Consider the following 10,975-nt stretch of genomic DNA (forward strand, 5'->3'; position numbering starts at 1 on the left):
AGCATCCCAGAAGTACTGCAAAGCTTGTTCAGCTCCATAATGTCTTAACTGGGATTTTGATTAGATTTGAAAAATTTTGAACTAAAAATACATGTATTGAGTGTTCTGGTATGGAGCATGTAGATCTATGTTATCAACGTTTTTCGATTTTATAATGGTTGGTAGCTCTTACAGAGAAGATTCCTAATATTCGTTATATGGAAGATCCAAGTCTCTGGTCCATCAGATTTAAAGTAAAGATTTGAACAAAAGCTCAGGGGAAGTCAAGTGTTTTCTATGAGAGTTGTTCCTTTTTTTGCAGACAATTATTTTGCCCAAAGGGCTAGTTGCTGATAATGTACCTGCACAGAGTGGACACAGGACATCGTAACTCACAGTCATGTTGAATCAGGCAGAGCAGAGGCTTCAGCCAGAGTTTGCAAAGCTCCATGCTTTGCTGAAAGCTTTCTAGATTTGGATAGAAATTCCATCCTAAGAAAGCCATTTGACAATAGCTGAAGTTAAGAAGTCTGTACATCTTTTCTCCCTCACCCCAGAATTTTCATCAAATAATACTGTTTAAGAAGAAAATTTATTTCTATTGAAAAATTTCAAGCTGGCTGTAATCAGCACTGAATCTACTGAGCAAGGGTAAGATTACTTTGGTGAAATTGCCTTTTTGGACTCCTACATCCAAGTTGGAGATTGCCCAAAATTACATGTGATAAGGGACAAAAAATATTCATCTTGCTCCAGCAGCTAAAGTGAGGGGTAAAGATAAGTCATCTTAGTTTTCTACTTTCTGTGCTTAAAACTGAGAATTTACAATTCCTGCTTTCATCAGAAGAGCTACAGCAAGCCCATCTGACCCTTTTTTCAACGGTGAGGGTGATGCACTGTGATGGCTGCAGCAGTGGAAGTTCCACAGGCTGCTGTAGGGACAGCCCTCTGAAGGTTTGGTAGAAGTAGAATGAGGCTTTGCATTGTGTGCTCTGAAATCTCATACACGTCAGTGCAGGAGGAGTTTTACATTAGGAATACTTGATGAAAACAAAAGGTGCAGGAAGGGGTCTTTGTCTGAATTGTCTGTCCATAACCCAAACACAACCACAGGTTAGGGTTTAGCAGCTGATCTTCAGGGAACTGTGCTGTGCATGTTTCCGTTTTGGTTTATACCAGGGTGTAGATTTGCTAAACTAGGCCCTCTGGAAGCCTCAGCAACTTTTGGGATTGTTTCCCTCCCCACCCTGGTCTCCCGTGTCTCAACACCACTAAGTTATCTTAAGCTTTCTGGTCTAATGTTTCAGTCCACTCTGTTGATGGATCTGGGTCCAGGCTTTTTTCCTCTTGTGTTCTGGGACAGAAAGATGCCCTCCTTGGTTTTCTAAGCTTAGATGGCCTGCATTAGGTCTATTGCACATAATTAAGCAAAATTAATTCACCTGTGCTTTTTGACAATTTGCAGTATCTGTGAGTTTTTTCATCATGACTGTGGTTTTCTTCAAGCTCCAGCATCCTGGATTTATGTGACTTCTGACTTCAAGAGCAGAAAACACTTTTAGCTAATGAGGTGACATGTAAAGGTGAATTCTAAAAGCTACAGCATAAAATGAATGAAAAAGACCATAAAATGTCATGATTTATGAGAAACTGTAATGCAAGATTTTTGAATAGCTAAGAGTTGAGTTTCTCCTTTTTAAATGTCTTTTTCACTCTTCACACTATTTAATTTTATCTTATGCCTTTTCCTTTCTTTAAACTTGTTTCTTACTCATTTAAATACTTGTTTCTCTTCCTTTCTCTGCCTTTTTTTCTGTCCATGCTTTTAATGTTTTCTTCTAAAATTTATTTCTGTAGTCTGTCTCATTAATCCCTTCCTTCTCTTCCTCCTCCTCTTTGATGTTTGTGCTGTGGACTTCATCCATTTCCCAGCAGACTTCTCCAAACTCTCATTGCATGATAAAGCAGTGGGCCAATTAGCCTGTGAACAAGGTTTTCCCTCCCTTCCTTGTCCAAATCCCTGAAGCACAGGCAGATAATGCTTTAGAGACTGGATGTTTCTATTTTCCTCAGCATGCAGAGCTAATGGAGCAGCGTAGCCTGGAGAAGGACTATAACATAAAAAGCCTGTGGATGCAGTGCTGCTGCCCTGCTTCCAGCACATCTTCAGGCTCATGCTTGGGGTTTAATTCGTGTAGGGCACTCTGCTCCTCGCATTGAAGCTTTATCCCCTCTTGAGAGTGCTCTTCAGAGAATATTTCAAAACCCTGCTCTATAAAAAGCCCAATGACTCAATTTCTAATATATGTAAGTCAGAAAGGCTGCACTCAAGGTTGAGCAGGATGAGGCTGGTGGAGGGCACCAAGGGGTGGGATCCCACTGTCACTGGGCCTTGCATGGGCTCAGAGAGACCAAGTCATTCAGGACTTCATCCTCCCTGCCAGGGTGAGCATTTTGGCTCCAATCCAGGATTGCATTTGATTTCTGAGTGCTTACTCTCACAACTCTGTTTGCATTCAGTGCAAGGGCTTCTCCAGTCACAACTGGAAGCAAACACGGGGTTAATGGCCCCAAGTTCCTTATTTCAGGCGTCATTTCAAGGCTGCATCGCTGTAGGGTTTCGAACGAGACATTTCTCCTCTGATTTGTCCCCACACACTCACTGACTGTAGCTGGGTGGCGAGGATTAAAGCAATTGCATTTGTACAGCGTTCTGAATGTTAAAAGCTGTTACATAACCAAGTGTTACTATTTGGGGGTGTGCTGCAGTGCAGCAGATCTGGTGTGAGCAGTCGGGGTGTTGGGAGGGCATTGAAACCCCGAGGCAGTGGGGCTGGGCTGGCTGTGTATCCCATCCAAGGGCCTCACTGCTGGTGAGTCACTGTCTGGGCAAAAATGTGCCCTTTAATTGCGTGAATCAGCTGATGTGACACCAGGGTGGAGGCAGAGAGTCCCTCTGCTATGGGAGAACTGGAGAGAGGGTTGTACTGTTCCTCTACATTGAGCACCACTAAGTTGTGAATTATTTTTTAATGCACTTACAAAACAAAATTTGCAGGTTAATTCATCTGTCAGTCAAGTAATTCTGTAACCATGAGGTGTGGATTATATGATTGTTATGAGGTCAAGGTGATATTTATCAAAATGTGCTGCTTCTCATGGTCTGGGGGCATTTTTTGCAATTATTCTTTTTATTTACCATGGAGACAAATCCATGCAAGATCAATTAATGAATAACTTTTTCAGCCTTGCATTTCAAGGGCAACAACAGAAAAAAAAAAGAGGGTCAGAAGAAAAAATAATCCTGTCCCTCCACCTGAAAAACCAAACCAAACAAACAAACAACCCACAAAGTAAAAAAAAAGAAAAAAAAGTAACCAGCTGATAAGAAAGCTGCTTTTCTGTTGATGAGCTCCACAGTCTTTGTGGTGGGATTGCATTACTTTATAATGTGTCTGGACTAATTCTGAACTGAGGGAAGGAGAGATTATGGTTGTAGCTGTTGCAGAAGTTGCAGATCATATGGACATGCTGCAGTGTGTACAAAAAGGGCCTGTGTTTTGTGGCTTTTCTGTGAATATTAATAACTAGCTGAATGTGGTAGCCCACACTACAATACATTTGGTAAGTAACAAAGTAGGCATCTACCAGACCTGGTGGCACAGAGCCTGAGTAACTGCCTAAATTTTGCTGTCTTCAAAATCTGTGAGAATCAATGAACAGTTAAATCCCTGGAAATATAATCTAAGTAGTTGAATGTCAGGTTTAAAATTTGTTTGTTTTGGATATATGTGATAACCCAAGGAACATCCTGGCTGGAGAACACAGGGAAGCTCCAAGGTCATCCAGCTTGCCATTGTTTCAGATCAGAGATTTCTGTGAAAGTGATAGAAAATTTTGAAAACCAACATCATAAACTGGTATTAGGCATAAGTTTCACTGGACAAGCTACATGTAGTAGCTGAGGAGGTTGCAGAGAGAGAAAAGCATTGGAAAGGAAAATTTTTTGGCTGGAACTTAAGCTGGCAGTCCTACATCTTTCTGCTGCTGAAGAAAAGCCTGCCTTTGAAGTAGGAATTTGTAGCCTTGTGTTCCCACGGAATGTTTTCTGGTGAATTGTTCCCAGGGATGAGGTGAAGGCTTCTCTGTGCAGTCTCCTTTTTTTCACCACATTGGTCATTTCTCTGCTCACTGACTTCTGGTTTTGATTGCTGACCTTGTAATTGTAAGCTTTATCAGACTGGTTTGTTCACTAAGGGAAGGATTACTTCCTTAAACTAGTTCAACTTCTAAAATAGTTTAGAGGAGCCCATAAAAGCTGAGTCAAATTTTAAGTTTTTATTAATCTGCCTTTTGAGCATTTCCTGCATTGAAGGCTATATACTTTGTACTTCTAATTTGACAAATGTTGCAATGTGACAAACACATGAAAACTGGTCATGGTTATTTTTGAACAAAACCAGTGGATTTTTCATTTAATTATCTTCTTTCTGCCTGTAACTGTAGCCCTCCTGACCTCTGCATTAACTGCGCCATATATTTTGTTGTTTGATAATACGCTTCTTGAGGCAGGGGTCTTGCTTGTCAGGTTTATAAATCAGTAAGTGCATGGCTTGCAAACTGTAAATAATACTAAGAGAGAAGCTGCATACAGGGAACTTGGGTAAATACATCCAGTAGATTGTGTTCACCGTGTCTGTGGATTCCTTCTGGACAGAACTCGCTTTGCCCTCCATTAGATTTTTACCAACTTCATTAAGCAATCAGCTATATCACTTCTACACTTGCAATTCCAGGCTCTCTGAGGTCATGTCAGCCTGTCATGAGCAGAAGCAGCTTGACAAAGTGAGCCCAATACCTTCCACTTTGTTAAAACCAAATCATTTGCCTGCTTGTCTTTTATGAGAGGGTCGAGAGCTCACAGGAGACATAAAGGACTGAAACATGCTGTTCGTGATAATTGGGGAATTCTTTCTTTGCTAAGTCTACACTCGATGTTGTGGTTTTGCTGTAGTTACTGGTGACTTCCACTAAGAGTCCTAATAATTTAGCAGATGGTAATCAGGCCTCGGGTTTATTACCTGTGGAGTTGCTTGCCTAATTGCAGACAAACAGTTGGCCTTTCTGTAGGGAGGTCTGAAGAGGCTGGGAATGATCTCAATTCTAAGCTTGTTTTGATGGCAGGTTGCATAGACAAAAACACCTGTGATCCAGCTCTGCTTTAACAGTCTCTTGTCTCCATACTTTATTTTGCTTAACTGCTTTTCCTTGCCACTTGCATTTGACTAAGATATATTTTATAAGTCCAGAGCTGCTGTGCACCATTTCAGTGCCTGCTGTGCTCTGCCCAGAGGTGGGTGCCTGGCAGAGAAGGGGGGAGTTGAGCCCTTCCAGGCATCCTGAGCTCCCCCAGCTGCTGTTTGCAAAGCACCTTGAGAAGCACAGATGAAAGCAGATGCTGTTATATTTTACTCTCCCTACTTCCTTGAGGATCTGGTAATCAAATGTTTGGTTTTACTCCCTTTTGATTTATGTCCCTTTTTGTTGCTGTGTTTCTGGCAGATCCTCCTGACTGGGTTCCAGATGAAGTCTGCAGCTACTGCACTGCATGCAAGGCTCCCTTCACAGTCATTCGCAGGAAACACCACTGTCGCAGCTGTGGCAAGGTAATGACTCAGTCAGACATGTGAGAAACTATCCACCAAACAGAACAGCAAATTCAGGGGTACCACAGAAACTCGGCTGCACGGCAAAATGCGTGACCTTGGCCAGGGTTTTCAAGCCACAAGTGGTTGCATGTGCTTTGGCTGCCAAGCTCACGGCTTAGAAAGGGCTGGGAAGGGTTTTGACTTCTATACAGCAATAAACATTTGTCTGCTAAAGGCAGAATTCCCTGTTGAGATCCTAGGACACCCCCCACCCAAATGAAGTCACTCTAGACTACTGCTGGAAGCTTTAGCAATCTGCAGCAGCTTGCACTGCCAGGGCTGATGCACACTCAGCTCAGCTTCAGGGAGAGTGTGTCCCTTTGCTTTCTTTCCAAATCTTTGCAGGATCACTAGGGTGTGTAGGGCTGCTGCTTTGCAAGTTTGTGGGGGAGGAAGAGAGAGGGCAAGGGAGAAAAAAGCAGTCATATACCTCAGGAAGCCAGGAATCTGCAATTCCCCTTCACTTGCTTGCTCTCGTACAAGTTAATAAAGGAAGAGGGTAGTGAAGATGCTTTCGTTAACCTTGTAGTGGACTTGCAGGAGATACAAATATTCCCTTAGTCTTTCTTTAAAACCAATGGAAGAGAGATGTTTGTTTGCATCTCTAGTGGAGCTGCCTTCCTCTGTGACCTGCAGAGCTGGACAGGCCTGCTTTGGCTGCTGTCAGTCCTGGGGCACCCGGATCAGAGAGCTGAGCACAGCCAGATAAACTGCTCATGGGCCCCTTCAGGGGCCTTTCACTTGCTGTGCTAAGGAGGATGGTGGTGCCAACACACTAAAGCCCAGTGTGTTTAATCTTCTCTCCCCTGTCTTGAAAACAGTTTTGTACCATCCCAAAGGAACTGAAGTGAAATCTCCCTCTTGTTTTTCAGATCTTCTGTTCCCGCTGTTCCTCCCACTCTGCTCCATTACCTCGTTATGGTCAGATGAAGCCTGTCCGTGTTTGCACTCACTGTTACATGTTCCATGTCACTCCTTTCTATAGTGACAGAGCCGGTATCTGACATATTAAACTACTGGTGTGTCTTCTGGAGTCTTACACGGACTGATATATTTGACCTAAGCCAAGAATCAACTTGAAAGAGGGACCCCATGAGGGCACGTAGGCTTTGACATCCATTATTATAAATTTTGTACAGACAGTTTTTATTGCATTTTACTAAGCTGCTAAAGGGAAGTATGAAGCGTCTGTAGCTCCAAGGCTACAGTACAGTCTTCCATAAATTTATAACATAAATGTTACGATGCCATATGCAGAACAAATGCACTGTGTGGAAGGAAATAGGGCTCAGAGAATGGAACAAGCACTGCTGCTTATCTTACATGCTATGAACAGAGTAGCCAGTTAACTAGTCCATCCCAGAAGATCAGTCCCAAAGCTCAGACACTCCTGTGCCCACTGGAATTCCAGCGTGGCTGTGGGTATCAGCACTCTCCCTCCTGCTGCACTCTAACTTTCCCATTACTAGGTTTTTGCTACTTATGCTAGGATTAATTGCAGCAAATCTATTCCCAATCCACATTTGATATTTACAGAGTCAGAATTTTCTGTGAATCCCAAAGGAATCACTGAAGGTTCTGAAGCAGAATATTTGTTGCCTTTCATTTACCAAGCAGAGCAATAACTGCAAGTTGTCTTCTAAAAATTTTTACAATTTCCAGGTCCGTATTTTGGAGTTTTGGAAGTATCTAAAATCTGAATAATTTATGCTAAATTCTGTTAATAGAAGTCTCATACAGAGCTTTGGTTTCTATATCAGCATTTAAAACTTAAAAAACTTCAGAGGAAATAGTTACCAAATAAATTAATATTAAAATAGATATTTTTGAAAGATTTTGGCAGTAAAATTCAGTACATTAGAAATTATTTATCCCATACTGAGGTTTTTTTAATGGTTTTTAAGAGGCAAATATGTAATGAGATTCCCAAAAGGTCCTACAGAATGGTTGGCCAGAGAAGGGTACTTGTTGTCCACATTTGGCAGAGTAACCATGTAAAATATTGCATACTGTGACTTCACTCATGCTAACAACTCAGAAGACATTAGTATTTGTTTGAAACACCAGGGAATAATTTTTATCTCCACTTGTAGAGGAAAGAAATAAGACTCACATGGATTCATGCTATGATCTTGCACAAACTATTTGCAGTAAGAGCTCCCTGAGCACTGAGGTTTCAAAGGCATTTGGACATGCTTTGAGTTGGCCACATGAAAAGCGAGACAGTGTGTGCTGTGGTTACAGAGGAAACGAGATCAAGAGCTCTTTGCTGTGTCCCCTTTCCTGACTCATGGTGTTACACACTGTGTTTCAAAGTGATAAATACAAAAAAGGGTGAGAAAGTTGTTTGCAGTATCACGCTCGAGAAAGGTCATCATTCAAAATGATAAAGCAAAACTGGCCAGTGTTGATTTTTTTTTTTAATATAATTTATTTATTTTGTGGGGACATTCCTTGTGTTCAGTGTTAATGAGCCATATAAGGGTACAGCAGTTCAGCACTACTGTTGTTTTGAATGAGATGAAACAGCTTCACTTAGTTTACGTGTAATGCACAAGCCTTATGATGCTGTTTGTAGACAATGTCAGCTATGATGTGTTATCCTCACCTTATTTATATTTTTTACTATTATTAATTTCCTGAAACCCTTCTCATGTAATCCTTGAGTTGGAGTGTCTGCATTCACCAGAGTCTGGAAAGGCATGGAGTTGGGTGATTGGTGGGAGATGGGTGATGTGGTGCAAGCAATGATACTTATTCAGGCTTAAATCTCAGGCTTCACATTGCAATGATTATTGCAGTTTTATTTTTAGGAAAAGAAAAAAAAACACAACAAATCTAAAGCTTCTTTTATAGGATAAAAAAATTGCAACAAACTTCAATTGTGAAATAAATATGCACAAAAAGTTGCTTCTGTGGAAAAAAATTCTTATTTAATGGACTGAATATTTATTTAAGCTTGTTTTTATTTTGTAAATGCTGTAATTCAGAATCATTTCCATAAATATGATATTTAAATATCTCAGACACTATAGTTTCTTATGTAAATACAGACTCCTATTTCTCTTACTGAAAAGCACAATGACTATATCAATACTAATATACATTTGCCTCAAGGAAGACTTTCATCTTGTAATCTCTTCAGATAATTAAAGTGTCAGGACTTTCTACTTCCATGTGCTGGATTGCTCTTTCATTTTGGGGTGTGCTTACATGGAGTGACAGCTGCCATCCTGTCAAAGAAACTGGCGTTAAGTCTTTCTCACTTCGCAAGTAATATGAAACAAATGCGTTTAAATTTGACAATGGAAGTTGCCTGTGCAGAGAAGGGGTGGGAAATCAAAGCTGGAGTACCAGCCTGTCACTTGGCATTGCCTTGTGCTATCTCTTGCCACCGGCTGAAAATCTCCCTTCCTGAAAGACTGGTGTCAATGGCCACTTCACACATCAGGCACATTTGATCTGCCTGTGTCACATCTGAATAATCTTTTCTGTGGGGGATACAAATCTGCAATGAAAACAGCGCTCCCTGGATCAATGTGCACAGTTATCCTTAGGAAGCATAAATGCCCAGAGCTGCTTTGTTCTGCTCCTTGTATGAGATACAGCTGTTAAAGGTTTTATGAGAATTAATTTTCATTTCCAGAGGACTTAATGCATGGCTTTGGGATGCATTTCACTAAACAAAACCATGACATTACGATCTCAGCTTCAGTGGTGCAACAATGGGAAAACTTTATGGGAAGCCTGCATACTAAGATTGCATTTGAATTAATATATATAATATTTGTGGGAAAATAATGCTGCCTTAAGGTGTGTATGAATAAATGAACAGTAGAAATTTATCCTAAAGGGACATTTTAATAAAAAAGGGCATTTCTTTTCTCCTGAACACAACATGTTCCACAGCAGTTTTTCTGCTGGGGATGTCACAATGGGAGTGAAGGGGCTAATAAGGTAAGAGCAACACTGGCAAAGGTGGCAGTAATTCACCTGGTGCTGGACTCTCTTGTATGGTAGGCTCCTTCTGAATCACAGCTGTTTTCAGGGGGAACAAATTACTTCAATAAACTCTGAAGTGATCCTTTCTAGGTCTGTACAGCTCTGTCTGGCTTTGCAGAAGCAGGTGGATATCAAGGCTCCCTCTGCAGTGAAAGGAACTTCAATAAAATACCTCTGCTTCCAGGGAGTACCTCTGTCCAGAACACTCAAATATACTTGAAAGCTGTCACGTGGCATCTCAGCAAGAAGGAACATGGGTGGAAGTGTGATGGGTGAGGAGTGACCTTTGTGTGTGTTGTCTAACCTGGGAGGGAGGAGGAGGAAAATGGGCTGTGTGCCCATGTGGTTGTGCATGTGCAGGAGTGGGGAGATGTGAAAGATGAGCTGTGGAAGCAGGAGATTGACTGTAGGAAAGCTTCAAACACAGCCCCATCACAGTCCTGCCTGGGAGCTGGAGGAAACCACCAGTGCTCTCAGTGTCTCGCTGAACTCGTTGTCAGTTCATGCAAAGTCAAAGCTGCTGGGGCTGCATCCTCTGGTTTCCGTGGCAACCCCCGATAGCATCTCCCCGCCAGTGCCAAGACTGCAGCACTCTGTTCCTGCACAGGCAGGCAGAGGCTTCTGCTTTCTGCTTCGTCAGAGGGACTGTGATGGCTCAAAAATTTTTATTTATAATGAAGGTTCATGCTGCAAAGTCAGGTGCTTACTGTGAACTCTTTATTTTCTAATGATAACACTTTACTGGATTATGCTCTATTTATGTTGCTTGTCTGGAACAAATCATCCCTGTGGACATCCTTTGACTATTTCTAAGGGGTTTTTTAGCTCTTCTTCCTTCTCCTCTTTCACCCTTTACCCCATCCCATCACCCAGCTTTTCATTTCTGTCATGTATAAACTAGACTTATTCTGTGGCCTCCTTGGGTATCTTGCAGATAGTGAAGTATCAGACAACTCAAGGAGCTTTCATCTCTGTTTCTTCTTGATCTTGTCCTTCAAGTTCCCAGGCACAGGCTTGTTTCAAACATTTGTTTGGTCTCTGCACCTGCAGGTGCATCCTGCCACACCGGTCCTTCCTGGCTGCCTGAGCTGCCATGGGTCTTGCACCAAGGTGTTTAGAGTTCTGCAGTATTCCTTTACTTTGTGGAGGAGAAAGGATGGATCTCCTAATTCCCAGGTTTTAATAGCTGTTGGTAAATTAGATATAATGCCAAGACTGTGTTTTTGGGTGGGTTTTTTGGCTTTCGTTTCTTTGCTCTTAAACCAAAAAAATGGCAAAATATTAGG

The 10,975-nt window shown here is 41.7% G+C and overlaps 1 protein-coding gene across 8 annotated transcripts in view; it reads left to right on the forward strand.

Moving 5' to 3' along the window:
- ZFYVE28 (zinc finger FYVE-type containing 28) overlaps positions 1 to 8,857 on the forward strand; it is a 159,173-nt gene extending 150,316 nt beyond the window's left edge. For all 8 annotated transcript variants that reach the window (XM_071556940.1, XM_071556941.1, XM_071556942.1 and 5 more), the window contains 2 exons: positions 5,542 to 5,645; positions 6,560 to 8,857. In XM_071556940.1, coding sequence (XP_071413041.1) covers positions 5,542 to 5,645; positions 6,560 to 6,691 — 236 coding nt within the window. In that variant the 3' untranslated portion in view covers positions 6,692 to 8,857. The remainder of the gene's footprint in view (positions 1 to 5,541; positions 5,646 to 6,559) is intronic.
- The last annotated feature ends 2,118 nt before the right edge of the window (positions 8,858 to 10,975 follow it).

The sequence above is a fragment of the Pithys albifrons genome, chromosome 5, assembly GCF_047495875.1.
Source record: "Pithys albifrons albifrons isolate INPA30051 chromosome 5, PitAlb_v1, whole genome shotgun sequence".
In the NCBI taxonomy this organism is placed as follows: Eukaryota; Metazoa; Chordata; class Aves; order Passeriformes; family Thamnophilidae; genus Pithys; species Pithys albifrons.